The 24,882-nt window shown below is 48.8% G+C and overlaps 2 protein-coding genes across 3 annotated transcripts; both read right to left on the bottom strand.

Moving 5' to 3' along the window:
• Positions 1-385: 385 nt before the first annotated feature.
• Smyd5 (SMYD family member 5) lies at positions 386-15,082 on the bottom strand. Of its 2 annotated transcripts, none has more exons than XM_087657514.1 (13): positions 11,323-11,413; positions 9,043-9,151; positions 8,413-8,552; positions 7,532-7,653; positions 7,135-7,204; positions 6,553-6,657; positions 5,694-5,756; positions 5,497-5,567; positions 5,164-5,270; positions 4,725-4,781; positions 2,452-2,546; positions 1,790-1,860; positions 386-1,710 (listed from the first exon to the last, which is right to left on the bottom strand). In XM_087657514.1, exons 5-13 carry the CDS (start codon positions 7,168-7,170, stop codon positions 1,563-1,565), a joined length of 753 nt encoding a protein of 250 aa, XP_087513640.1. In that variant the 5' UTR covers positions 7,171-7,204; positions 7,532-7,653; positions 8,413-8,552; positions 9,043-9,151; positions 11,323-11,413; the 3' UTR covers positions 386-1,562.
• Positions 15,083-19,316: 4,234 nt separating this feature from the next.
• Noto (notochord homeobox) lies at positions 19,317-23,549 on the bottom strand. The gene is made up of 3 exons (NM_001192014.1): positions 23,171-23,549; positions 21,993-22,204; positions 19,317-19,463 (listed from the first exon to the last, which is right to left on the bottom strand). The coding sequence occupies exons 1-3, from the start codon at positions 23,547-23,549 to the stop codon at positions 19,317-19,319; spliced, it is 738 nt and encodes a 245-aa protein (NP_001178943.1).
• Between the last annotated feature and the right edge of the window lie 1,333 nt (positions 23,550-24,882).

Here is a 24,882-nt window from a genome sequence, read left to right as displayed (position 1 = left end):
GTGTCCTAACTAAGAATGCATGGGTGCGGGAGGAGCTCATTTATTTAGTCCCATATTCTGCTGATTTTAGGGGAAGCTCAAATACAACCTTGGCTTCTCAAGACCCATTAGGATGAGCACATCAGATGCCAGTTGTAGTCCAGCCCTCCGGAGGAAGACTCTTAGGGCCTAAAGTCAGTAATTGAAACCAAACCTCTGAGACTCTTGTTCTGACTTTAGGGACATTTACACCAGCGTGGTGACAGTATGAGCACTGCTGAGGAAGTGGGAGCATTCTACTGCCACCCAGTGGCCTAACTTGTGCCTTTGCATCCCCCTCCTTGACTACTGCAGGCCCAGAGTGGCCCACCCAGCCCACGCCCCACAAGGCACTGTTAGAGGCAGATCACCACTCACATTTTATTGAGACCAGAGGGAAAGGGGTGCTGGCTGTTGTGAAGGAGTGTGCCCAATAGGTAAGGGGACCAGTCAGGCATGCTCCATCTGGCTCTACCTTGAAAAGGGCCTGAGGCATAGGCACTGGTCCTCCCTGGAAGCTCCTAGCAGAGCTATGTGCGGGCCTCTCTGAACAAACAGGGAGTGGTTGCTGTAATTCCCACAGTGCCCACCCAAGAGTGAGATGGTCATCTGTGGCGAGGAGGCAACAAAGCCCTGGCTCCTCTTCAAGTGTCCTGCCCAGCCTGTCAGGTTTCTGGAAGACTGGTGCTCCTCTTTGGAGATTGTAAAGGACCCTTGCTGGACCACTGCAGCTGGTCTCAGGCAAGACTGGGTATCCTAAATTATGGAGCAGTCTGTCATCTGCCATATTGTTAGTCTGAGAAAGGATGGTGGTCTCTGTCCTGATAAAGACAGGCATCGTCCACACATTATGGAGCTAGCCCCTTGCCTGAGCCTCAGAGGCAGAACACAGGCATAGCAATTCTGGAGTTTGGCCAACAGGTTAATCTCCACCTCCCCACTGTCCAGTGGGAACAGCCCAGCGCCCCTGGCAGAGTCTTTTGCAGTGTTGTTCTAAGGCCTACTCCCTTGTTCCTGCCTGTTGCTGGCAAGTGGCGGGCCATTACTTCAGCAGCAGCTGTGGTAAGTGAGCAGTAAGGAAGAGAGAGGTAAGGCTTCATATCACCTCTTTCTGGCAAGGAAACCAATCTGCTCTCAAGATTGGCCATTTTGTTGCCACCCTCAAATTAATAGCCTGTCAACAGGCGCCAAGCCTCTGGTGGATGCATGAGTTGAGTATGGGCTGAGGGGCCCAGAGGAAGAACACTATGAGGCCTGAGACTTGATTCAGTCTCACAGCTACACTGGAGCATGGCAGGGGAGGCCAGTTCTGGAAGGCTTGGTGATGGCACAGGGCCGATGCAGCTCAGCAGCAGTGCTCAGGGCATGAGGTCTGGTGAGGGGGCTCAGGTCCAGCCTTTATCCTACCCTCCAGCAGAATGCTAGAAGGGAGAAAGCAGGCAGTGGGTGCAAGGGGGAGGGGATGGTCCTTCCATCCACATTTGTGGAGGACAGGCCCCCTTTCCAGCAGGGTCTGGGCAGGGCCCCTTCCAGGCAAGGTGACGTCAGACATCAGTCATCTCATCCCCTAGTTCTGCATCTTCTGGCTCTCCTTCCTCCTCATCTTCCTCTTCCTCCTCTTCTGAGGTCACGTTAGGGTCATCAGCCTCTGCCAGGCATTTGGGACAGGAACAGACGAACAAGTAGTTCTCCCTTCAAAGTAGAGGGGTGACAAGTCAGATAGTTGCTGGGGCAGAAGAGCTCAGAGCCCAACCATGTCCCCATTTGGCACCTGAGGATCTTGTGGCGGCTATGGCGGCTGCGCTCCCGCTGACAGCAGTCTAAGTAGCTGATACAGATTTCCTGTAGGGTAGAGGAGGATCTGATTGCCTATGCCCTCCACCAGAAAGGAAGAGCTTCCCCAACAACTGCCTTATTCTCTATTGTTGACCACTGTTCCCTGCCTGAGAGCTAGGCCTCCAGTGTCTTTCAGCACTGTTCCATCCCATCCTCCAAGCTGGCAAGCCTCCCATCCAGGTCTAAGACAACAGACCTGGATGGAGGTTGCTTCAAGCCCTGGGGAAAACCTGCTAGTAGCCAAGGTCTGTAGATGGGATCAGAGTTTAATCTTGGTTAACCTGTTAACTTGTGTAGGAGAAACTGTCAGGCTATGGTCACCAACCAGCACTGCCAATCCACACTAGCTCCTGTGGCCCAAGCCACAAAGAAATCAGAAAGGTAGCTGGGGTTAGGGACTGGGCACATAGCTCCACCTCAATCTGAGACTCTCTGAGGTAGCTTAATTGCTGGGAGGGGTTAGAGCACACTTATGGCCAAAAGGCTCAGGCCTGTGGTGACTCATCACCAGCCCAACAAAGGGCTCCAGCTAGTTCCTGCTGCTTCGGAAGGAGAAGCTGCAAGCCCTCTGCCCACCCTGCTGCCCAGCCCTCTCACCTCGCCTGGCTCAATATCCTCCAGGGCAGTGACGTGTAAAAGGAAGTTGTTTTCTGGGAAGGAGGTCTCCGCATTGGGGACACAGCTGTGGTTGCCTAGGTCACAATAGACAGGTAACAAGTAAAGAGTGTGTATAACCCAAGACCTTGCACATGCTAAGCAAGCATTCCATAACTGGTCTACACTCAGCCCCTAGTTTTGAATCTGGGTCTTGCTATGTACCTCAGGCTATCCTTAAACTTGTGACACTTGCCTCTGACTCCTAAGTGCATCATGATACCCACCATAAGAATCAGCTTTTTTTTTTTTTTTTTGGTTCTTTTTTTCGGAGCTGGGGACCGAACCCAGGGCCTTGCGAACCCAGGGCCTTGCGCTTCCTAGGTAAGCGCTCTACCACTGAGCTAAATCCCCAGCTTTAAAGAATCAGCTTTAAAACTGGTAATTCTACAGGCAGGTAGATGGCTCAGCAGATACTTCAAGCCCGACAGCCTGAGTAATCCCTACAACTGACTCAGTAGAAAGAACTGACTCTGACCTCCACGTGCACACCACAGCCTATGTGTGTAAATAAATAAATGTTAAAAACAAAACAGTCACGCATGGTGACACTGGCCTTTAATCAGTACTCAGGAGGTGGTGCAAGGGGATCTACATAGCAAGTTTTAGGCCCTGCAGGCTACATAGTGAGACCTTGTCTCAAAAAAATACACACACACACATATACCAAACTAATATTCTCTTTTTTTTTTTTCTTTTTTCTTTTTTTTTCGGAGCTGGGGACCGAACCCAGGGCCTTGCGCTTGCTAGGCAAGCGCCATACCACTGAGCTAAATCCCCAACCCCCCAAACTAATATTCTCAAGCCAAGCATAGTTGTTCACACAAGTAATCTCTACTCCTTGAGCCTGATAAGATTTGCTATGAGTTTGAGTTCCAACTGGACCACACAGTGAGTTCCAGTCTAGTCAGGACTCAAGACCCTTGTCTCAAAACAAAACAAAACATGCTGGGCATGGTATAATAGTGTCAGCATTTAGGAAGGGGAGCCAGGGATCAGGAGTCCAAAAGTCATCCTTGGCTACACAGCAAGTTCAAGGTCAACCTGGACTACAGGAGATCCTGTTTCAAAACTATTTGTTTATTTACTTAGATGTGCATTGGTGTTTTGCCTGCATGTATGTTTGTGTGAAGGTGTCAGATCTTGGGAGTTATAGCCACTTGTGAGTTGCCATGTGGGGAACCAAACCCGTGTCTTCTGGAAGAGAACCAATGCTCTCAACTACTGAGCCATCTCTCCAGCTCCTATGTCTCTTAAAAAAAAAAAAAAAAAGCCTTAATTCAACAAAGCTGTGGGTTATTTTTATTATGGTTGAACACTGCAGGGAAGGGCAGGTCTAAGGCCCCATTTCCTTTCTCCCTACCCAGTGTTCTTTCCTGAAGACCACAGTGGGAGTACAGTGTGCCTTGTGTCACTATGGGTTGCACACACACCCCAGACTGACCATTGTTCTCATATGTCCCATTACCTCATTGAGGGAGGCATGGGCTCTGAGGACTCGCCTACAACAAACCATTTATTTCTGTCTGTGGACGTGGATCCCTGACCACACAACCTGGGAGAAGTTAGTAGTGGGAAAAGCAGGAAGTGGAAGGCTGGGATCTAGAAAAGTCTTGATTGGAGGTGGCCTTGGCCTTCCCAGAAGGTGCTAAGGACTTCCAGCCCAACCCCCTCCCCCAAGATCCTACAAGCCTCAGGCTCTTAAGTGATTCCTGACCACACTCCATAGGGCAGTGGTGGTGCAATGCCTATGCTTCCCCCCCTTTGCAAGAAGGAGGACTCTGTGCCTCCCCTGTAGGTGGATGTGGCCCACTGCAAACATCTATTAAACACAGGCAGGAGGCTGGGCATCCTGGAAACACCACAAAAAAGTGAAGGAGTGAACCAGAAAGAAATAAAGAAAGGAAGGGGGTTGGGGATTTAGCTCAGTGGTAGAGCGCTTGCCTAGGAAGCGCAAGGCCCTGGGTTTGGTCCCCAGCTGGGGGGGGGGGGGGGGAAGGAAGGAAGGGGGAAAGGGGAAAGGGGGGAAGGGAAGGGAAGGAAGGAGAGGAAGGAAGAAACTGATAAAGCGATAATTTCCAAGAAAATCTCCAAAGACAGACAGACCTAACCCCACTTCTAGACTTGCCCTGGTCAGCCTAGAAGGCGCAAACTGGGAAAGATGGCCTGGTAGGAAAGAAGCATGTAGGCCCATTCCTCCCCAGTCCAAGACTCACAGCAGCTTTGAAGCACGAAGAGGCCGGATCCCTCACAGTTAAGGAACTCTCCGGTTGCTGTAAGAAAGTAATGTGCAGATACACTAGAAAAGGAAATTAAACTCACGAGAATAGACATCAGCTCTACTCTCCTGCCAATCCTCCAAATTAGATAGCTAGGCTCTACCATTTTACCTAAATTTGCTTCCCAAGAAGCCTTGTTCTTCGGTCTATACCACTACCTATTTATCTGGCACTCTCCCTTCCCCCACCATGGAGCCTCTGAATGGGTCTCAGGACCACTTCTCCCCTCCAAGTCCTGTGGACAGATCTGAGGCTTCCCATGGGCACATAGAGATTCCCTATCCCTTATAAGCTTAGAGCTCCTGGCAAGAACATGTCCACTATCTAACTAGGAAAGCTCTAAGGGTAGGGGAAGCCACAGTCCCATCTCACCAACCTGCCTCGATGTCCTTGTACAACTGGTCAATGAAGGTGTCTAGCTGTTCCCGTTCCTGAGGCTTCAGCTCCAGTGCATCACAGGCATGTACCCACTGACTGAGGGAACTAAGCAGCCATGGATGGAAACAACCCAGGTCACAGAGCTCTCCATGTCTAGGCACATTAAGCCCAGGCAGAAGAGTTTCCTCTGCCTCACTCCTCCCATCCAGGTAATGGCAACACCCAATCCCACCATCTTGAGGGAATCTGTGACTACCTTCCTCCATTAATCTTCTATCTGAACCCCTGAATTAGGGGATTACCTAATAGGTCTAGAACATTCTCTCCTAACCTGGTTCCAATCCCTTGACCGTTGGTCCCAACAAGGGCAAAGAGAGACCGGAATCCATCTGGTGTGAACCACTGTAGGGAGAGAAAGGTGAGTCTAATGCTGCTTTTCCTAATCCGACCACACTAAGAGTTGTCCTCACTTCAACTCCAGGCCTAGAGCACCAGGAAAAAAGGCCTTGTGGGCCTTCCCACACTTACCTGACTGAGGGTCTCCTCATAAAGGGCCTCTGTGAAGAGCCTACGCAGAAGTTCCAGCTGGCCCTGGTTTAGGGGAAACAGAGGGACACTGCAGCCCTGGATGGAAACTTCCCCTTAGCACCAGGTAAGTGGGAAAATCAGGTACTAGAAGGGAAAGGACCAACTGTGTGGCCTGGGCTTTCCCGGGGGAAAGTACTTATCTCTAAAGTCTGCAGGCTCCAAGTGAAGGTGCACACTCCAACCTTTTAGCTGTTTCCAGTACTTACTCTAGCCAGGCTGAGGCAGTGTGGCTGAGAACACCTCTCCTCACCCTCCCTTAGAGTGTCCCTGAGACTTGCTTGGCCTCTGACCAGCTTGGCTTCCCCCCTCTTTCTTCTAGATCCAGTACAGCAACACTTACCCTGAGGGATACATCTTTCCCACAGCTGCATTCCTACCCTCTACATCCCTCCCTCGAGCATTCTCTACCTCCGGCAGCCTCCCCACTTGGGCAGTTCCAAAGGAAGGCTGAGGTCCTTAGTGTCTCATTCTGACCACATGAATTTCACATAACTCTGATCTGTGAACCCCCAGCCCTCCACTCTCCAGAAAACCTGATGTACCTGCTTCTGCCTTCCTCAGAGTCTTGCCTTCCCATGGAATGATGAGCACTGGGGTACTTCCAATTTTAGGTCTATCTTAGGTCACAAAGGTAAATGGCACTAGGAAGGCACATTCTCTGAAGGGACTTTTAGGACCAGGTTTTAACCCCCACTGTAGCCGAGAAGAGACCAAAGGTGGAGTTTGTCCTCTACAGGTAGCCATACAACTCCAGGCTACTTGAGGGGTGGGGGGAAAGGGGTCATGGGAGGAAACGAACCTTGAATTTGTCCCCCAGGAGTTTGTGGACAATTTCCTCCTCCTCATTGGCTGTCTTGCTGCAGAAATGGGAGAAGAGCCTGACCCAGTGGTCCTTGTCCTTGGCCTGCACAGCAAATATACGTGTCCATGTGGAACAGAGAGATTATGAGTCTCAAGTCCCTTCCCTCAGGATATGACCACCACCCAAGAGTTTGGGCCCAGGTCTCCTTCCCCACTCTGCCCACACATTTCCTAGCTGGGACAGGGCTTGCCAACTCAAAACACCCTGAAAACAGAAGGGCACGAGGAGAAGAGTGAAGACAGAGGGTCCACAAGACCGCTCACTCTGTGTGAGAGACACTATCCTGGGATAGTGACACCTATTGATCAAATTCAGGAAATGCTGCTACATAAGACAGAAATCTCACAGAAAACCAAGGCAGGCAAAACCAGGGCCATAGCCTGGTTTCTGGTTAGCATGCTCTGGAGGTTCTGCAGAGCAGGCAGCTGTCCTTCAGGAAACCCAGAAGCTAGAGCATCCAAGCGAGGTCAGGTAGCTGAGTGAGACCCAGGACTGACTAGGGCCAGCTTCTCTGCTCACCTGCTTCACTGTGGCTACCATCCGGGCCATCAGCATTATACTCGCAGTCTCAGGAGGATAGTGAACACTCCTAGGGAAGGAGAAAAACGTGTGACCTAGGAGTTCCCCCTCTAAGGGCAGAGCCAGGCAGGGCCAGTATGAAGGCTACAGGGACACTTCCTGCCTTCCATCAGTTATCAAAGGCTGGACTTAGGCAATCCCTTAGGGTCTGGTGGACTCTGGAGTGTGCAAAGTACTGACAATGGTAGGGTGGCTGTTTACATTCAAGGCTGAAACTGTGCCTTCTGTTTAAGCCTAACAAGAGAGAACACGACTTATGGATATAACTCACCAGAGCTCCCCACAGCTGCTGAGCTGAGGCGGGAATGGAGGGAAGGGTAAGGAGAGGAAGACTTACCTCCATGCCTCCTGCAGCTTATTGAGGGGGTGCCGGGGGTCATCCTGGGATGGGCCTGGGCACAGGATCTGGTGGTACTGCTCTGCAGCTGCCAGCCGACACTCTGCACTGCAGTACGTCACCTGTTAGGTGGAGTGGAGGCTAGCACACAGGACCTGGGGCCCTCTCCTCATCTAACTGCATTCTTTCCATAACAGCCCTGGAGCAAGAGCTCAGTGAAGATAAATAGAGTGTTCTAGGAGCATGCACCTACCCTAAGTTTGTTATACTACATGAAGGGAAGAGAGCTTTTCAGCTGCCTACAAACTCCCAAGAAAAAAGTATGTCCCACTGTGATGGTTTGATAAGAATGGCCCTCACAGACTCATGTGTTTGAATGCTTGGCCATAGGGAGAGGCACTATTAGGAGGTGTGGCCATGTTAGAAGAAGTGTGTCACTTTTGGGGGTGGGCTTTGAGGTCATATATGCTCAAGCAACGCCCAGTGTGGGACAGTCTCCTGCTGCTTGTAGACCAAGATGTAGACCTCTCAGCTCCTCCAGTGCCATGTCTGCCTACACACTACCATGCTTCCTGCCATGATAATGGACTAAATCTATCAAACTGTAATCCAGCGCCAATTAAACGTTTCGTTTAAAAGAGTTGTGTGGTCATGGTGCCTCTTCACAGCAATGGAAACCCTAAGGCCCACCATAACCATTCTGAACAATGGACACGGGCAGCAAAGCAGCCGAACTGTTACTGGGTCCTTTCACAATCACACACTACACTGTGAGCCTTGAGGACAGACTAGTTCAGTTCAGACTCTGGCTCACCAGTAAAGACTTAACTAAAGCCTCCTTGGCCTGCCTCCTTTCCTGTGCGTTCCCCAGGGGTGCTCACCTGGCAGCGGGGGCAGTTCTGGTGGAGGTCCTTGCGCACACTGCATAGCTCTGGGTGTGGTAGAACCTGGCCTGGTTTCCCAGTCAGCCTCTGGGCATTCTCCTCTGCCTTCTCCAGTGCCCGAAGACAGTGGTCACAGGCTGCAGGGAAGCAAGACACAGTAAGTCCCTCTTTCAAGAAAGTCTAGCTACTGATCCCACTGCTTCCCCTTCAGACTCAGTCTGTAGGGTTTCCTGCCTCAGACTGGTGCTGCTTTCTGTTTCTCTCTAGCTTAAGAAAAATAGGAAAAAGCTGGCAAAGTTAAGGGCATCTCGCTCTGGCACCTAACTGTCTGCACTGAGCATGGGTTATGCACAATGTTTCAGTCGGGATGTCTAAGGTACACAGCTCTTCAGCATGATGTCCAATAGAGAGTTGTTCCCAAGAAGCATTTTGGAGGCACCTCCCGTCGCAGCTACACAGCCCCAAACACAAAGGTAGCCAGAGATGTGGTTCTCAGGTCCTATTCTCCAAGGAAAGACAGCATTTCCTTCCAACACCCAGAAGGTCAGCCAGGAGATGTGTGAGGCTCTGTTCCATGCACAAAATGGACATTTCAGGAGCTGCCTGAAGTAGGCAAGATGTACTCACCCCGGTACCGATAAAGTGCATTCCAGAGAAACTGTGAAGCTACTAGCGGTCTTTCGATGAAGATGGTCTCTCCCTTCCGAATCAGCTGTGTGGCAAACAGTCCCTTTCCCTAACAGGGCAAAGAACAGACAGGGTAAGACATTGCTCCAAACCTGCTGGAGCCTGGGCTACCTAAGACATTGTTTAAAAGAAAACAGGCTTGAAGGATGGGTCAGTAGTTAAGTGTGTTTGTTTTATAATCATGAGGACCAGAATTTGGATCCCAATACCCATATAATAATCCAGATGTCTCTACAAATGCCTGAAACCCCAGGTCCAAAGAGGGCAGAAACAGGAAGATCACTGGGGCCTGCTAGCTTTCAGTGAAGCTAAGCCATGAGCCCCAGATTCAGGAAGAGACCCTACCTCAGGGGAATAGGTGGAGTGTAATGAAGAGGAAACCCAATGCCCTCTACTAGCCTATGTTCACATACACAGGTATGCATATCTACATACACAGAGGGCATGCACGTGCACGCGCGCGCGCGCACACACACACACGCACGCACGCACGCACGCACGCACGCACGCACACGATATAACTAAGAACAGGGCTAAAGAGAATTTAGGATGTTTACTGCTCTTCTACAAGACACACTGTTTCTCAGCATTGACAACAGGCAGCTTACACACACTTCTTTTTTTTTTTTCCTTTTCTTTTTTTCGGAGCTGGGGACCGAACCCAGGGCCTGAGCTAAATCCCCAACCCCAGCTTACACACACTTCTAACTACAGTTCTAGGTGACCCAAAGCCCCCAAACCACTGGCACCAAACCCATGTGGGACAAAGACAAATCTCCAAGAGCTCACGGGAGGCTGCCATCTGCTCCTCTCTCAGCCCACAATACCTGGCCAAGGAGGGAGCTACCTCAGCAGCCATCGGAACACCCAGACAATCTAGAATGGCCAGGGCAAAGCCACGGTTCCTAGTGACGCTGGGGCCTCCTACACCAGCAGTGACTACTAGGATGGCACTATCCTCAATTCCCCATGAGACCTTGTGCTGCTGTTCAGGGTTTCAGAGACATCCTATATCCCAACAGAAAGCAGCCTAGTTTGGGGGAGAACTGACCTCTTTCTTGCAGTGTTCAAAGGATGCATAAAGCACTGAACTAGTCCTAGAACCAGCTCCTGACATCTCCTGGGAACCTCCTAGCCAACTGTTTCCCATTGGAGAAGTGGGTATTGAAATAATTCTGCCAGGCAGTTTCCAAGGTGTGGTAATATAGTGCAAGTGAGCACCCTTGTGAACTCTACCTCTTCACCACCCAGTATTTAAAAGGCCCCCTTTTTCTTTTAAAGATTTATTATATATGAGTATATGCCCAGACCTGCTAAATCAGAATGTGCACTCGTGTGTGTGTGTGTGTGTGTGTGTGTGTGTGTGTGTGTGTGTGTGATATGCATGCACGAGTGTGGGTGCTGTGGAGCAATCAGATGACAACCTTTAGCAATCCGCTCTCTTTTTCCACTATGGGATCCAGGCAATAAGCTCAAGCTGTCAGGCTTGTATGGCAAGCATTTTTCCCTCATGAGCCATCTCCCAGGACAGAAATTTGCATTTTAAGAAGATACCAGTGATCCCTTCGCACACTAAAGATTAAGAAGCCTAGCCTGGGGCTGGAGAGATGGCTCAGTGGTTAAGAGCACTGACTGCCCAGAGGTCATGAATTCAATTCCCAGCAACCACATGATGGCTCACAACCATCTGTAATAGGATCCAATGCCCTCTTCCAATGTGTCTGAAGACAGCAACAGTGTACTCATATACATGAAATAAATAAATAAATCTTTAAAAAAAAAAAAAGAAGCCTACCCTGAGCTAGGCAGTGGTGATTCTAGCACTAGGGAGGTAAAGGCAGGCAGATCTCTGAGTTCAAGGCCTGCCTAGGGTCTACAGAGCATAATCCAGGAAACTGTCTCAAAAATAAATAAATGCATACACAAATAAATCAATAACAATAACAATAAAACAGAACAAACCTAGCCTGGCAGACAAGAGCCTAGGCAGCTAATGGTTCTGCTGACACTGCTTTAGCAAATGCTTCCAAAAAAGAGCTGCCATCAGAGTGGCAGAGAAAATGCCCCATCACTGCTGTTACCACAGCAGCTTCCCATTTCCCTTCAGCAGGCACTGGGTGCAGATGGGCCTTTGCCACCTCAGCCTATACATAACCCAGAAAGCTTCTTTCCTTTCTGGACAGTGTCTCCCTACATAACCCAGTCTGTCTCTGAACTTACAATAGCTCTTCCTGGGCAGGGATAACAGGTGTGTGCCACTATCCAGCTCTAGAAGTGTGCGTCCAGGCTGACTTCAAATGTGTTTCGTCCTCTAGAATACAGAAGTAAGCAGACCTCTGAGGTTGAGGCTAAGTTCCAGGACAGCTCAGGCTACACAGAGAAACCCTGGGAGTGGAGGTGGGTATGGGACAGGGAGGAGAACTATAGAGTTCCCCTCCCTTAGGTCCTGGAAGACCAAATGCAGAAAAGATTTAGGCACTAAAGCAGAGAGCCAGAGGAATGGTGGTTGGTGTCAGAAACTCCAGCATCTAGGAGGAAGGAAAGTCAGGAGTTCTAGCCCCCTCAGAAACAACATTCTACTCATTCCTCAAATATACAAAAGTATGAAAAATAAAGAAAATGTCCCCAATGCATAAGATCAAGAAGCATGCAAGGTTAGGCACTGTGGCTCATACCTGTTTCTCAGAATCCAGGAAGCTAAGACAAGAGGACTACCTTAAGTTCAAGGCTAACCCGAGCTACATAATGCAGTGGTTCTCAATCTTCCTAATGCCGTGAGCTTAATACAGTTCCTTACGTTGTGGGGACCCAGCCATAAAATTATTTTTTTTCTTTTCTTTTTTTCAGAGCTGGGGACCGAACCCAGGGCCTTGCACTTGCTAGGCAAGCGCTCTACCACTGAGCTAAATTCCCAACCCCCATAAAATTATTTTTGTTGCTACTGCTTAACTGTAATTTTGCTACTGTTATATTGCAAAGTAAGTATCTGGGTTTTCCCATGGTCTTAGGTGACCCCTGTGAAAAGGTCATTCAACCCCCAAAAGGTCACAACCCACAGGTTGAGAACTGCTGATATAATGGCTTCTACATCAGGAGGACAAGAGAAGGGTGAGATCAAGGAAGGGAAGACAAACTTTAAGAGAGAATTATACAACTCTTAGCCCAGACAGTACAGTCAACAGTCTTTACAAGGCCATCCGATAGCTCAGTGGGTGAAATGCTCTGTGCGTCAAGTCTGACAACCTGCGCTCCATCTTCAGATCTCACACTGAAAACAAGAGAACCAGCTACTGAGCATTATCTTCTGAGCTCTACATGTATGATGTGGCACATACGCATCCATGTCCAGAGACACACACATATCATACACACAAGTAAACAATACTTTAAAGTGCTTGAGGTTCCATTAAATAACTGTTTGGACAAATACAATTATCAAAATGATTTTAAAGGAAGCAAGCCCAAATTAGTGCACAATGCTAGGCTTTATCCGGTGTACAGCAGTATACCATTCCAATTGGCACCGACTAGACCTCGTTAGGTTTCATTCTCCACTGATTGGTCCCTGGCATAACAGTTCACCGAGATCTAAAAGTCATTCCTCCTAACATCCACAGAAGCAGAAGTCCCCTCTCATCATGCTTTAGGAGATAGTTCTCTAAAACATTCAAAGGATAAGGGATTCTCATTTCACTCTAAGCAGACATGAGTGTTCTACGGTAACCCCAGGAAGACAGCACAAAAGGAAAGAAACTTACAAATCAATCACAACAGATGACTGCAGCTGCCAGAGCCCTCCATAAGCTATGAGTCCACAGGAAGGTGGTTCTCCCCAGCAGAATAGTAGGGATAGGCAGAGGATGTGACCAGCTAGAGTTTGTTTTTGTTTTTTGTTTTTTTTAAAGATTTATTTATTTATTTTATGTATATGAATACACCGAGCTGTCCACAGACACACCAGAAGAGGGCGTCAGATCCCATTACAGATGGTTGTGAGCCACCATGTGGTTGCTGGGAATTGAACTCAGGACCTCTGGAAGAGCAGTTAGTGCTCTTAACCACTGAGCCATCTCTCCAGCCCTGGAGTTTGTTTTTTAGACATGATTTTACTCTGTTCCCCAGGCTGGCCTGGAACTCACAAGAGTCCCCTTGCCTCAGTCTTCTGAGTTGCTGGAATACAGGCCAGGGCCACAAAGCCTAGGCACTAGCTGGGGTCTTAAGAGAAGTCTAGGAAAGAACTGGGCAAGGAGACTGGTGGAGTGAAAAAATGAGACCAAGTTAGGGGAGGATTACAAAAGGGTGATGTAAGATGAAAGGATTTCTGATCTGAGATACTTCAAACTGTGGGACCCGAGAAGGACCTGCTCTGGGTGGTAATGGGGATGTGAGCAGCTAAGGACACTAAGGAAACAGGAAGCTGACTTCCCACCCACAGATGACAGGAGCACTCCCTCCCAACGCCTATGGAACACAAAGACAAGAGAACTTAGGATAGAAACCTAGGCAGGTACAGAGATGCAAATGATCTCAGAGCTAACATCTTGGCCCAAGGACTTGCACATTATTATTGTTCGACCTGACTTTTACCCTGAGGAATGCAAATGAAGACAAAACCATACCATTCTGCACATATCAACTGGCAAAGGCATAGAGGGAAAAACAGTGCTGGAGAGAAACAAAGTTTGTCTGCACTGAAATCCCAGCAGCAAGACCTTTGCTCTCAGGACAGACAAGATATGGAGCCATAAATAGGGCTGGAGAGATGGCTCAGTGGTTAAGAGCCCTGGTTACTCTTCCAGAGGTCCTGAGTTCAAGTCCCAGCAACCACATGGTGGCTCAGAGCCATCTATAATGAGATCTGATGCCCTCTTCTGATGTGTCTGAAGACAGCTACAGTGTACTCATATATAATAAATCTTAAAAAAAAAAAAAAAAGCTATAAATAAGGATTTGGTTGAATGAAGTGTGCCCCCCACCCTAAAATTCTATCGGCCAACTCTTTAACCAAGTAGAAATGGGATCACTGATACTAAAGATGTACTGAAAACATGTATTAAAAGAAACTGTGGGGGTGGGGAGGATGGGTGGGTGTGGTGTTTCAGTCACAAGGCCGGTAACCCAACACAAGGTGAGTTCAAGTCCAGCCTCGAGTACAATTTGCAGTGATTTTTATCTTTACTTATGTGCATTTTCTACTCTACAGGGAATAAAACACGATTAATAGAGCCAAGCATACTGGCACAAGTCTTTAATCTCAACACTAGTGAAGCAGGGCCAGCCTGGTTTACATAGTGAGTTCCAGGGCAGTCAGAGTTACATAATGAGACCCTGTCTCAAAACAAAAACAAAACAAAAAACACAACAGCAGCAACAAAAAGAACCACAATACAAATCATGAAATCATGTCATTCTCTTGCTTAAAATCCTTCAGGATGAGTGCTCGGTGTGTAGATTCTGGTCCATGTCTCCACCCATACCTTAGTCAGAAGGGTCGCTGGGGGCCCAGGATGCTTTATACCTCAGTTCCCTCGGCTAAGTACTCCCCACCCACTATCTCCAGAATAGTAGCTAAGCCCCAGCCTAGCCAAGGATGGCTTTAATCTGGCCCAGGATATCCCTCAACCCCAGGACCTCCCAGAGCCTCAACTCCACCCAGGACACCGGCAGCACGGCCACCCGTGAACCGGGTTACTCCAGGAAGAGTGCGCATGCAGGGTCCCAGGCTGGAATTTCCCCGCGCGATATTGCCACGAGTCATGCCACGAGGACTGACCCTGCACCCCGGGCCCAAGCAGGAACCAGACCAGCGCCGAGGGGCCCGGACTCCAGAATGGCTCTCCGGGAGGGGTCCAACCCGGCCTCACCTTGGCGCTGCTCACAAAACGGACTTCCACGGAGCCCCGGGCACCGCCCGCCACGCCCACGCAGAAGGAGAACACGTCGCACATGGAGGCCGCCATCTTGGGCACGCCTCCGCCTTCTGACCCTTGACCCCTTCCTGGGATGCCCCGCCCACCGAGTCGCCAAGCGCTCACTTCCCCACCTTTCCCCGCCCCGGGACGTGGCAAGCAACACCGACAACTTGCTCTGCAGTGATTCAAGGCTTTTGGTGTCTTGGTTGCTTAATTGGGTGGAACCCGGGTGATTGTGTGCTTGGACTTCTGGTAGTCTGTGTCTGACTCGGTGTCCTATGTCGGAGTCCATGAATGACGGCTGATGGAGTAGCTCAGGGGAAACCCCTAGCCTTTCCCAGCTGTGTTCTTAATTGTCCATAGTTGCTTCTTTTCATGCTGTCTGGTTTTTGAGACAGGTCTATGTATGCTAGGCTGGCCAAGAGTTTGCAGCCATCTTCCTGCTTAAGAAGCCCCTCACCATACCAACGCTGAACAAAGAAAGCCGTTTTTAGACCCGGAGAAGGCTGACTTAATTATTTTTGCTCTGACCCTCATCCTGAAAAGCAGTTTGGTTGCTGGGCTCACTCGGCTTAAAATTTTCCCCTCCCTCAGTGGCAACGTTTCTATGTTTGGGAGAGGTTTGCTTTGAACACATAAGGGCAGAACTTTGAGCCCCAACAAGGCTTAAAAACAGCATGATGGGGGTTGGGGATTTTTAGCTCAGTGGTGGAGCGCTTGCCTAGCAAACGCAAGGCCCTGGGTTCGGTCCCCAGCTCCGAAAAAAAAAAAAAGATTAAAAAAAAAAAAAAAAAAAACAGCATGATGATTAAGCCTATAACCTCTGCATTCAGGAGAGGGCAGTGAGGGCCAGAAGTTCAAAGTCATCCTCAACTACATAGTGATCATAAGGCTAGCCTAGAATATGTGAAACCTGCCTGACAGAGAAATGTAGGGGTGCGTTTGCAGTTAACACTTGTTGCTCTGAGGACCCAGGTTTGGTTCCCAACACTTGTTTACTTGTTTACAGCTATCTGTATGAAACTCCAGTTCCAGGAGCTCTGATGCCCCCTCTTCCAACCTCCTCAGGCACCAGGCAGATACATAAATACATGAAGGCAAAACAATCATATGCATAAATTTAAACAAAAAATATTAGTGGTAGAGCGCTTACCTAGGAAGCGCAAGGCCCTGGGTTCGGTCCCCAGCTCCGAAAAAAAGAACCAAAAAAAAAAAAAAAATTAAGTTATTTAAAAAGAACCAAAAAAAAAAAAAATTAAGTTATTTCCTTTTTTTTTTTTTTTTTCTTTTTTTTTTTTTCTTTTCCGGAGCTGGGGACCGAACCCAGGGCCTTGCGCTTCCTAGGCAAGCGCTCTACCACTGAGCTAAATCCCCAACCCTGTTATTTCCTTTTTCTACAAATATTAGCTGGGTTGGAGCAGTGCCTCAGAGAGTAGTTGGGGACTTTCTTGACTTGGCAGAGTGGGTTATGGAATAGTCATAAGTGGACCTCACACATGAGGACCCCTTAAGTAGACACAGAAATGAATGTACATAAGGCTGGGAGAGGGCAGATCTTACTGTTTCTGCAGCGGAGCCTGACTACCACACTTTTTGTTGTTCTGTGCCCCAGTTGACTATTCCTTGACAAGGAACCTGTGTCTGCTATGGTTTCATAGTGACTTTTGAGGATTAAATAACCTAGTAATTGCTTAGTGATTTTTTTTTTGTCCTGTAATTTTTTGTTCAGACAAGGTCTCAGTCTCCTCAGTCAGTCTCCCCCCCACCCCCATCTCTCTCGGTGGGGTGGTGTTTGAGACAGGATTTCTCTGTGTATCCTCGGCTGTCCTGGAACTCACTCTGAAGACCAGGCTATCCTCAAACTCGATAGAGAGAAATTCCTGCGGGCCTAATGCCACCGCCCAGCTGAGACAAGCTCTCACTGTGTAGACCAGGCTAGATCTCTGGATCTACCTACCTCTGCCTCATAGTTTTTGGGTTTTTTTTTTTTTTTTTTTTTTTTTGGTTCTTTTTTTTTCGGAGCTGGGGACCGAACCCAGGGCCTTGCGCTTCCTAGGTAAGCGCTCTACCACTGAGCTAAATCCCCAGCCCCTTGTTTTTGGTTTTTTTTGTTTTGTTTTGTTTTGTTTTGTTTTTTTAAGTGAGACAATTGGGCCTGTGTTTGCCACACAAGCATGAGGACCTGAGTCTGATCCCCAATGCCCACGTAACAAGCTATCATCCTAGGGTTGAGGTGGTAGAGACAGGGTGACACTTTGGGCTCCCCAGCCAATTAGCCTAGTCAAATGGGCTAGCTCTATGTTCAACAGGAGAACCTGACTCGAAAAAAGTGAAGAGCAATTAAGGCACTGTGTGGACCTCTGGCATCTGATGAACACGAATGGGTGTGCACACATACATACACAATGGACCAGTTGTTCCTGAAGGAGACAGCTGATTCCTTTGGTGAATAGGACTTCTGACCCTAGCATTCAGAAGGATTTCCCCAAGGATATGAACAATGAAATTTTCAGGGTCCCCCCTTTTGTTGTCTTTGTACATTTTTACATTTTCTAATTTTTTTTTTTTTACCTGTGTGAATGTTTGCCTGCATGTGCCTGGTGTCTGCATAAGTCAGAAAAGGACTTTGGGTCATCTGAACCAGAGTTATGGATGGCTCTGAGCCACCACATAGGGACTAGGAATCAAACCAAGGTCCTCTGCAAGACCAACAAGTGCTTTTAACTGCTGAGCCATTTCTCCAGTTTTTATACGTGTCTTTTTCTTCTTATAGTTATTCTGTGAGTGTGTCTGTGTGTGGGTGGGTGTGTGCACTGGGAGAGACGACTCTCTCTGTCCATCACATGTAGATTCCAGGGATCACATTCAGATCTTCAGTTTGGCAGCAAGAGTCTTTGCCTGTTGAGCCTTTTCCCAGCCCTTGACTTTGAGACAGCATCTGGCCTGTTTACTCTAAGGCTTGCCTCGAACTCACTATGGTAGCTCTGGCTGACTCCATCCTTCTGCCTTAGCCTCCCTGATGCTAAGTCTACAGGTGTGTACTGCCTTGTCCAGCTCCAAAAGATGGCTTTCTTGAGGATTCCCTCAAACCTGCCTCTTAATGTCTACAAGTCCACTGGTTTGTTTGTTTTGGGGTTTTTTTTGTTTGTTTGTTTAGTTTTAGGGGGAGGGGTTTTTTTTTTTTAAGTGTTTCATGACAGGACTTCTCTGTTGACCAGGCTAGCCCCTGCCTCCACGGTGATGGAGTTGAAGCACCGCCGTACCTGGCTACATCCACTGTCCTGGATGCCAATACTTCCCAGGCTCATCTGCCGCCACCCACCTTCCTTCTCTTTCCCCAGAAAACTGGGCCTTGAGAACGACCTAACTGGGAAGACCAGCCCTTCCTTTCCCCCATCACCTCACCTCAGCCCAGGAACTCGGATGAGCTGTCTTCAGTACAGAAAGCAGCCCTTAACTGTTGGAAATGATTTCACAAGAATAAGCTCTCAGGAGGCTTCCTGGCAAGAAACTCAGCAGGCTCAGAGGGTCATTCAGGGAGGAAGAGCTGTATTGTCGATACTGGGTGAAAAATGACAAAATTAGGTCAAGATAAATTCAGGGGGAGGGGAGGGGAGGGGCTTCAGAGAAAAAGTAGCTTGTTGCTCCAAGGAACCAATCACCATAAACCTGAGTTCACTATAACATGAGCTCCTATTGAAAGTGGTATCAGACAAGACAAGAAAACTTTGGGCAAAGCATGTTGGCTCTCATCCATTACCTCAGCACTAGAGAGGCTGAGACAGGAGAATTGCTGTAATCCCAGCGTGCGTGGGAAGTAGATGATCCTCAGATACAGGGAAGAGTGACAAGAGGAAAAGGAAAAGGCTTGAAATGCAGGAAACTTTGAAGTGAGCTAAGAAATCTCCTTCCCTCCAGACTCTGGGGAGAGTCTTCCACACCCTGATGCTGACTCAAGGAGTCCTCTTCTCCATAGCCAGTCAGGAAAGAGCTGGTGACTCCATCCTCAGGGCAGAGCCTCCATCCCATAAACCTCACGAGCTGGTACTCGGTAAGGGCTTTACAGACCTTAACTCACCCTGGGAGAGATGAGTTATCAATACACCTCTATCCACAAGAAGTAAAACCTGGCTAAGGACACAGATCAATCCATTGCTCTGCTTCCGGCGCTCCCATTTGATCAAGTACATTTGGTGTCCTTTGACCTTATGGAGGCTTTTCACTGAGATGTTGGGCAGGAGGACCAGCAGGTACCACAGGAAGGATAGCTCACATGGCATGATTAGACCTCTTGCTTGGTCCTTAACTGCCAACTCCTGCCTCAGCGTCTTCATTCCGGACGTTGCCCTCTGAGCTGTTGGAGGGCTCCTCCATGGCATCAGGGGGAGGTGACTTCAGTTTTTGCTGCTTTTGATACTTTACCCTGCGATTCTGGAACCAGATCCTTACCTGTAATTGGAGGCAATGAACAGGCATTAGAATTTGGCCAGCAGGCCCCTTTACCCATCACTGTCACTCCTCCCAAGTGCCATTCCTAAATTCTCAGTCACCGAGCATCCATCCCTGTCTGTACTTTTGTTGTTATTTTTCGATCCAGTCTCATATCACCCAGGCTAGCCTCAAACTCACTATGTAGCTCAAGATATTCTTGAACCCCTGGTCCCCCTGCCTCCACTGTACTGGGGTTTCAGGTGTGCCACTGTACCCATTTTATGTGGTACTGGAAACCGAATGCAGGACTTCAAGCATTTGAGGCAATCATATACTGAGCTATGTCTCTAGCCCCCAGTGAGTACTTATGACTACAATATGCTGGTGCTATACTCAAGGATGGTGACAGTGATGGCCGTGAGCAGAGAGGCATGGCCCCTGTCCTCTACAGCTCACCATCCAGTGGGAGAAGGCCCAGTGTAAATAAGGAGATATAATAGATACAAGAGGAGTCATGGGTTGGGGATTTAGCTCAGTGGTAGAGCGCTTGCTTAGCTCTGGGGACCCTGGGTTCGGTCCCCAGCTCCGAGAAAAGAAAAAAAAGAAAAAAAAAAAAAAGAAAGAAAAGCAGCGTTCAAGAACCATGGGGCTGGGGTTGGGGATTTAGCTCAGTGGTAGAGCGCTTGCCTAGCATGCACAAGGCCCTGAGTTCGGTCCCCAGCTCCGAAAAAAAGAAAAAACAAACAAAGAACCATGGGGCTGGAGAGATGGCTCAGTGGTTAAGAGCACCGACTGCTCTTCCCGAGGTCCTGAGTTCAAACCCCAGCAACCACATGGTGGCTCACAACCATCTGTAATGAGATCTGATGCCCTCTTCTGGTGTGTCTGAAGGCAGCTACAGTGTACTCACATACATAAAATAAAATCTTTAAAAAAAAAAAAAAAAAAAAAGAGGAGTCACAAACAGAGGCATGGGTTGGGGGAGCTCTGGTGAGGTCCATCCTAGTAGCTGATGGGGTAGAGCAGGAGGACAGCCTATAGAATGGCTTTCAGTTAACACCAAACTCAAGGTAAGGACCAGAAAGAGGGGTATGGCTGCAAGGGAGAAAGGGCAGGAAAGGCAGAGGTCAGCAAGGGCCATGACGCCCAAGACCCTGTATGGACACAAGGCAGGAAAGCTCATTTCGAGGCTTGCAAATGGGGTGAGACATAATCCTGAAGTAACAATGAAGGCAGAGGCGAGAAGACAGGTGGGAGGCTGGTGCAGTAACATGCAGCAGGGGGCGCTAGGGATGTAAGGATGTAAAGCAGGGGCAGTGGGAAAACTGATGACGTCATTTTTAGTAGCCCCATGGGCGGTATGACCGTGGACGAGGAGAGGAACAAATAGAGGGGAGAAAATCAATTAAGAATTAAGGTTTGGGGGCTGGAGAGATGGCTCAGAGGTTAAGAGCACTGACTGTTCTTCCAGAGGTCCTGAGTTCAAATCCCAGCAACCACATGGTGGCTCACAACCATCCGTAATGAGATCTGATGCCCTCTTCTGGTGTGTCTGAAGACAGTTACAGTGTACTTATAATAAATAAATAAATAAATAAATAAATAAATAAATAAATAAAAAAGAATTGAGGTTTGGGGGGCTGGAGAGATGGCTCAGTGGCTAAGAGCACTAAGTACTCTTCCAGAGGTCCTGAGTTCAATTCCCAGCAACCACATGGTGGCTCACAACCATCTGTAATGGGATCCGATGTCCTCTTCTGGTGTGTCTGAAGACAGCTACAGTGTACTCATATACATACAATAAATAAATCTAACGACCAGAGTTCAGATGCCCAGAAATTCACTTAAATGCCAAGTGGCCTGTGTGTAACTCCGGCCTCAGCAGGCAGAGACAGGATTCCCTGAGCAAGTTGGTCCAGTGAGACTAGCTATGCTGGCTAGCTAGCTCTGGGTGTGACTGAGACCCTGCCTCAGTGAACAAAGTGGAAATGGTGGAGGTGGTGGTGGTGGTGTGTGTGTGTGTGTGTGTAATGTATATGTATTATAATTTATTTTTATTTTATGTACATTGGTGTTCTGCCTGCATGTATGTCTATGTGAGGATGTCAGAGCCCCTGGAACTGGAATTACAGACAGTTGTGAGCTGCTATGTGGGTGCTGGGAATTGAACCTGGATCCTTGGAAGAACCACCAGTGTGGTTAAGAGCTGATCCATCTCTTTAGCCCCCCCCCCAAAGAATAATTATTGACATCAACCTCAGGCCCCCACACATACGCACACGTGTGTGCCTGCACACACGCCAAAACATACATACACATATATGCCAACCACACACACAATAAACAAAAAGGAGGAAGCACTAGAGGAACCTTTGGTTATGTTTATAATGTGACTCCTGAGAGGAATATTACATAGGAAATGTGTTTAAAAAAAATAGGGTCTCTCTCCCCATCATCCTAGCCCAGAGGGAAAAGGTCATGTTTTCTTCCCATCCCTTACTATCAGGTGTCACCTACACAGTGTGAGCCTCAGGTCCCTGCTCTCACCTGGTTCTCTGTCAAGTGCAGCCTGGCAGCCAACTGGGCTCTCTCCTTCCCCACCAGGTTGTGCTGCTTTGCAAATACCTTCTCCAACTCTCCCAGCTGCTGCTCGCTAAACATTGTGCGAACCCTCTTTTGGTGTCTCTCGGTATTGTGGTCCTGAAGGTTCACAGTGGGTGCCCGTTTCAGAGGGCCTAGACAGGAAGGTAGCTCTGACCCTAGAGAACAACCAAGAGCAGAAGTCAACCAGCAGCCACCTGCCCACACACGGTAAGAGAGAAAAAACCTCACAGGCTCTTCCCCTGGGCCAAGCAATATAGGATAGCCTGGAAGAGGTGGAGTAGAAATAACCCCAGAAGAACTAGGGAGAGGATTCAGCCAGTAAATGGTGCACAATTGGGGACCTAATTCTGATTCCCAGCACCAAATTGTTGTTGTTGTTTGTTTGTTTTGAAAAGGCCTTTGAGGGGGCTGGAGAGATGGCTCAGTGGTAAAGAGCACTGACTGCTCTTCCAGAGGTCCGGAGTTCAATTCCCAGCAACCACATAGTGGCTCACAACCATCTGTAATGGGATCTGATGTCCTCTTCTGGTGTGTCTGAAGAGAGCAACAGTGTACTCATATATACATACATACATACTTACATACATACATACATACAGCTTTGAGGAAGCAGACAGGAGGAGCCTTGGGGAGGTGTTTGACCAGCCAATCTAGAAAACTGGAGAGCTCCAGGTTAGGTGAGAGGCCCTATCTCAATATTGAGATGGAAAAGAGCTAAAGAGTTGGCTTGGCAATTAAGAGTAACTAATTGCTCTTCTTCCAGAGGACCTGGTGTTGGTTCCCAGAGACCTTGCTTACAGCCACTTGTACTTAAGTGTAAATAGCTCTGGGGAATCTGAAAGGTATTAAAGACACCTGATGTTGACCTCTAGCATGCACATCCAGGTGCACTCGCCTGCACACATATGAATACAAATTAACCACACACACACACACACATGCACACACACGTACGAAATAGTCAGGGGGATGTGAAGGAACGCTGTGAAAAGCTGTCTTCTGGATTTGACATGATTATTAGAGCTATAAAATCACAGCAGTGATTACAGGCATCACCATCACCCCTGGCTAACTCTAGGAGTTCCCTTTGACACCATCTGCCACCACCTCCATATCGATACCTGTGAGTCTGAGGCCCTGTTGGCAGAAGAGGTGAGTCACATTCAATCCGGGCATGCAGGACATGGAGCACATCGGGTAGATGCCTACGCTCAGGTAGGTGGGCAGCCAAGTCCCCGTGGAGCACACCCAGGGCAGGACCTGGTACTGTGACACAGAGCCAAAGTTCAGACTGGTGCAGGTAGAGAGCGGCAGAGACGTGGCAGAGTGCTCACGAGTCTCGGGTCTCGCCAGGATGGCCTCAACAGAGAAGGAGGACTCCAGGCGTCCCCGAGCTAGGTGGTTCGGGACTACTGGGGAAACAGCCACCGGACAGGGTCCCAAGTCCCCGGGCTGGACCTGAGTGCCTGAGGAAGCAGGCTGGGGCACTGGGCTGGACATGGCAAGACCCTAAGGAAACCTACACGGGAGATGCGTAGGAGGACCTCCCAGGCTGTGCAAGGGCCTCAGTAGGAGAGAGAGAGAGAGACCACCTCACTAAAGAACAGGAGACCTGTGAATCAGGATCCCTAGGGCCAGCTGTTTGCAAGACTCTTAAACTTAGCGGGTGGGAGGAGGCGGAGCAAAGGACTGACTTAATCATTGCTGAGTGAGGCCACCGGTAGCTAGCTGCAGGTTGCTTCCCACCGGGGCGGGGATGGGAGGTGGAGAAGAGGCCTTGAAATTTACTCACTGTGGTGCCCTCTCCCACTCTCTTTTGTTTGAGAAGGTCTTACTGTGGAACTCTGGCTATCCTGGACCATGTAGATCAGGCTGGCCTTGAATTCAGAGATCCACCTGCTTCTGCCTGTGATTGCTGGGATTAAATGCATGCTCTGCCAAACCTCCCCCTCCTCCTCCATTCCCTTTTCAATCTGTAGTCCAGGCTGTCATCCAAGTCACAAATCATGGCAATTCTGCCACAGCCTCCTGAGTACTAGGATTATAGACATATGCCTCTGTGCTTGGCTTCGAAGTGGCTCTCTGCTGATGATGATCCTGGATGTAGGTTCTTTGACCCTGCTTGTGACATCTGTGATGCCAGTCTCCTCTGCTGGTGTGGGGAACAATGATCTCAGGAGGGTGGGGCAGTGCCCTGATGTCCTGAGTTTCCTAATCTTCACCTTCTTCCTCCTGCAGCTGGGACACCTGCTAAGTGAGGGTTCTACCTCTGAGCTTCTGGAAGAATCCTCTTAAAGCAGAGGCTTGGCTAGATCCACTTAGGGACTGGAATTCTAAAATATGTAAACATTGTATCCATAGTGAAAAATAGACGTCCTAGACTCCCTAAACTGCTGCTGTTACCACAAAAGCAGAAAAGATCTGCTTTGAGATCTTTTTTGGATTAGCCTTGCCCTCAACACAGGGTCTTTCTAGACAGGTCCTTCCTGCTGGCACTTATAATGCTAAAGGAGGAAGAGCTACAGTACAAGGCCAAACCTGCTTTACAAAGCAAAACTCTGTCAGAGAAAGAAAGAATAAACAAGGGGTCGTGATGGTACTCTCCAGTGATCCCAGCTAGACTTGGGAGGTGGGGGACAACAGGACCAGGAGGACAAGGTCATCGTCAGTTACACAATGAGTCTGAGGCCAGCCTGGACTACAAAAGACTTTGTCTCAAAGACTCAGAGGCCTGGAGAGATAGTTTAGAGTTAAAAGCTCTTGCTACTCTCACAGAGGACCTAGGTTAGAGTCCCAGCACCCGAAAGGGGGATCAGATTTAATCCCAGCCCTC

Source organism: Rattus norvegicus, chromosome 4, assembly GCF_021556685.1.
Source record: "Rattus norvegicus strain SHRSP/BbbUtx chromosome 4, alternate assembly SHRSP_T2T, whole genome shotgun sequence".
In the NCBI taxonomy this organism is placed as follows: Eukaryota; Metazoa; Chordata; class Mammalia; order Rodentia; family Muridae; genus Rattus; species Rattus norvegicus.
This window is presented reverse-complemented; position numbering and strand designations above follow the sequence as displayed.

Excerpts from the sequence above, each read along its gene's own strand:
- Noto (NM_001192014.1), bottom strand. The coding sequence starts at position 23,549 with ATGTCCAGCCCAGTGCCCCAGCCTGCTTCCTCAGGCACTCAGGTCCAG. Across the intron at positions 22,205-23,170 it reads ACAGGGCCTCAGACTCACAG|GGTCAGAGCTACCTTCCTGT; the intron begins GTATCGATATGG and ends GTTGTTCTCTAG. Across the intron at positions 19,464-21,992 it reads TGCACTTGACAGAGAACCAG|GTAAGGATCTGGTTCCAGAA; the intron begins GTGAGAGCAGGG and ends CTCCAATTACAG.
- Smyd5 (XM_087657514.1), bottom strand. The coding sequence starts at position 7,170 with ATGCTGATGGCCCGGATGGTAGCCACAGTGAAGCAG. Across the intron at positions 5,757-6,552 it reads TCCTGGGGGACAAATTCAAG|GGCCAGCTGGAACTTCTGCG; the intron begins GTTCGTTTCCTC and ends CCCCTAAACCAG. Across the intron at positions 5,271-5,496 it reads GGTCAAGGGATTGGAACCAG|TTCCCTCAGTCAGTGGGTAC; the intron begins GTTAGGAGAGAA and ends ATGGCTGCTTAG.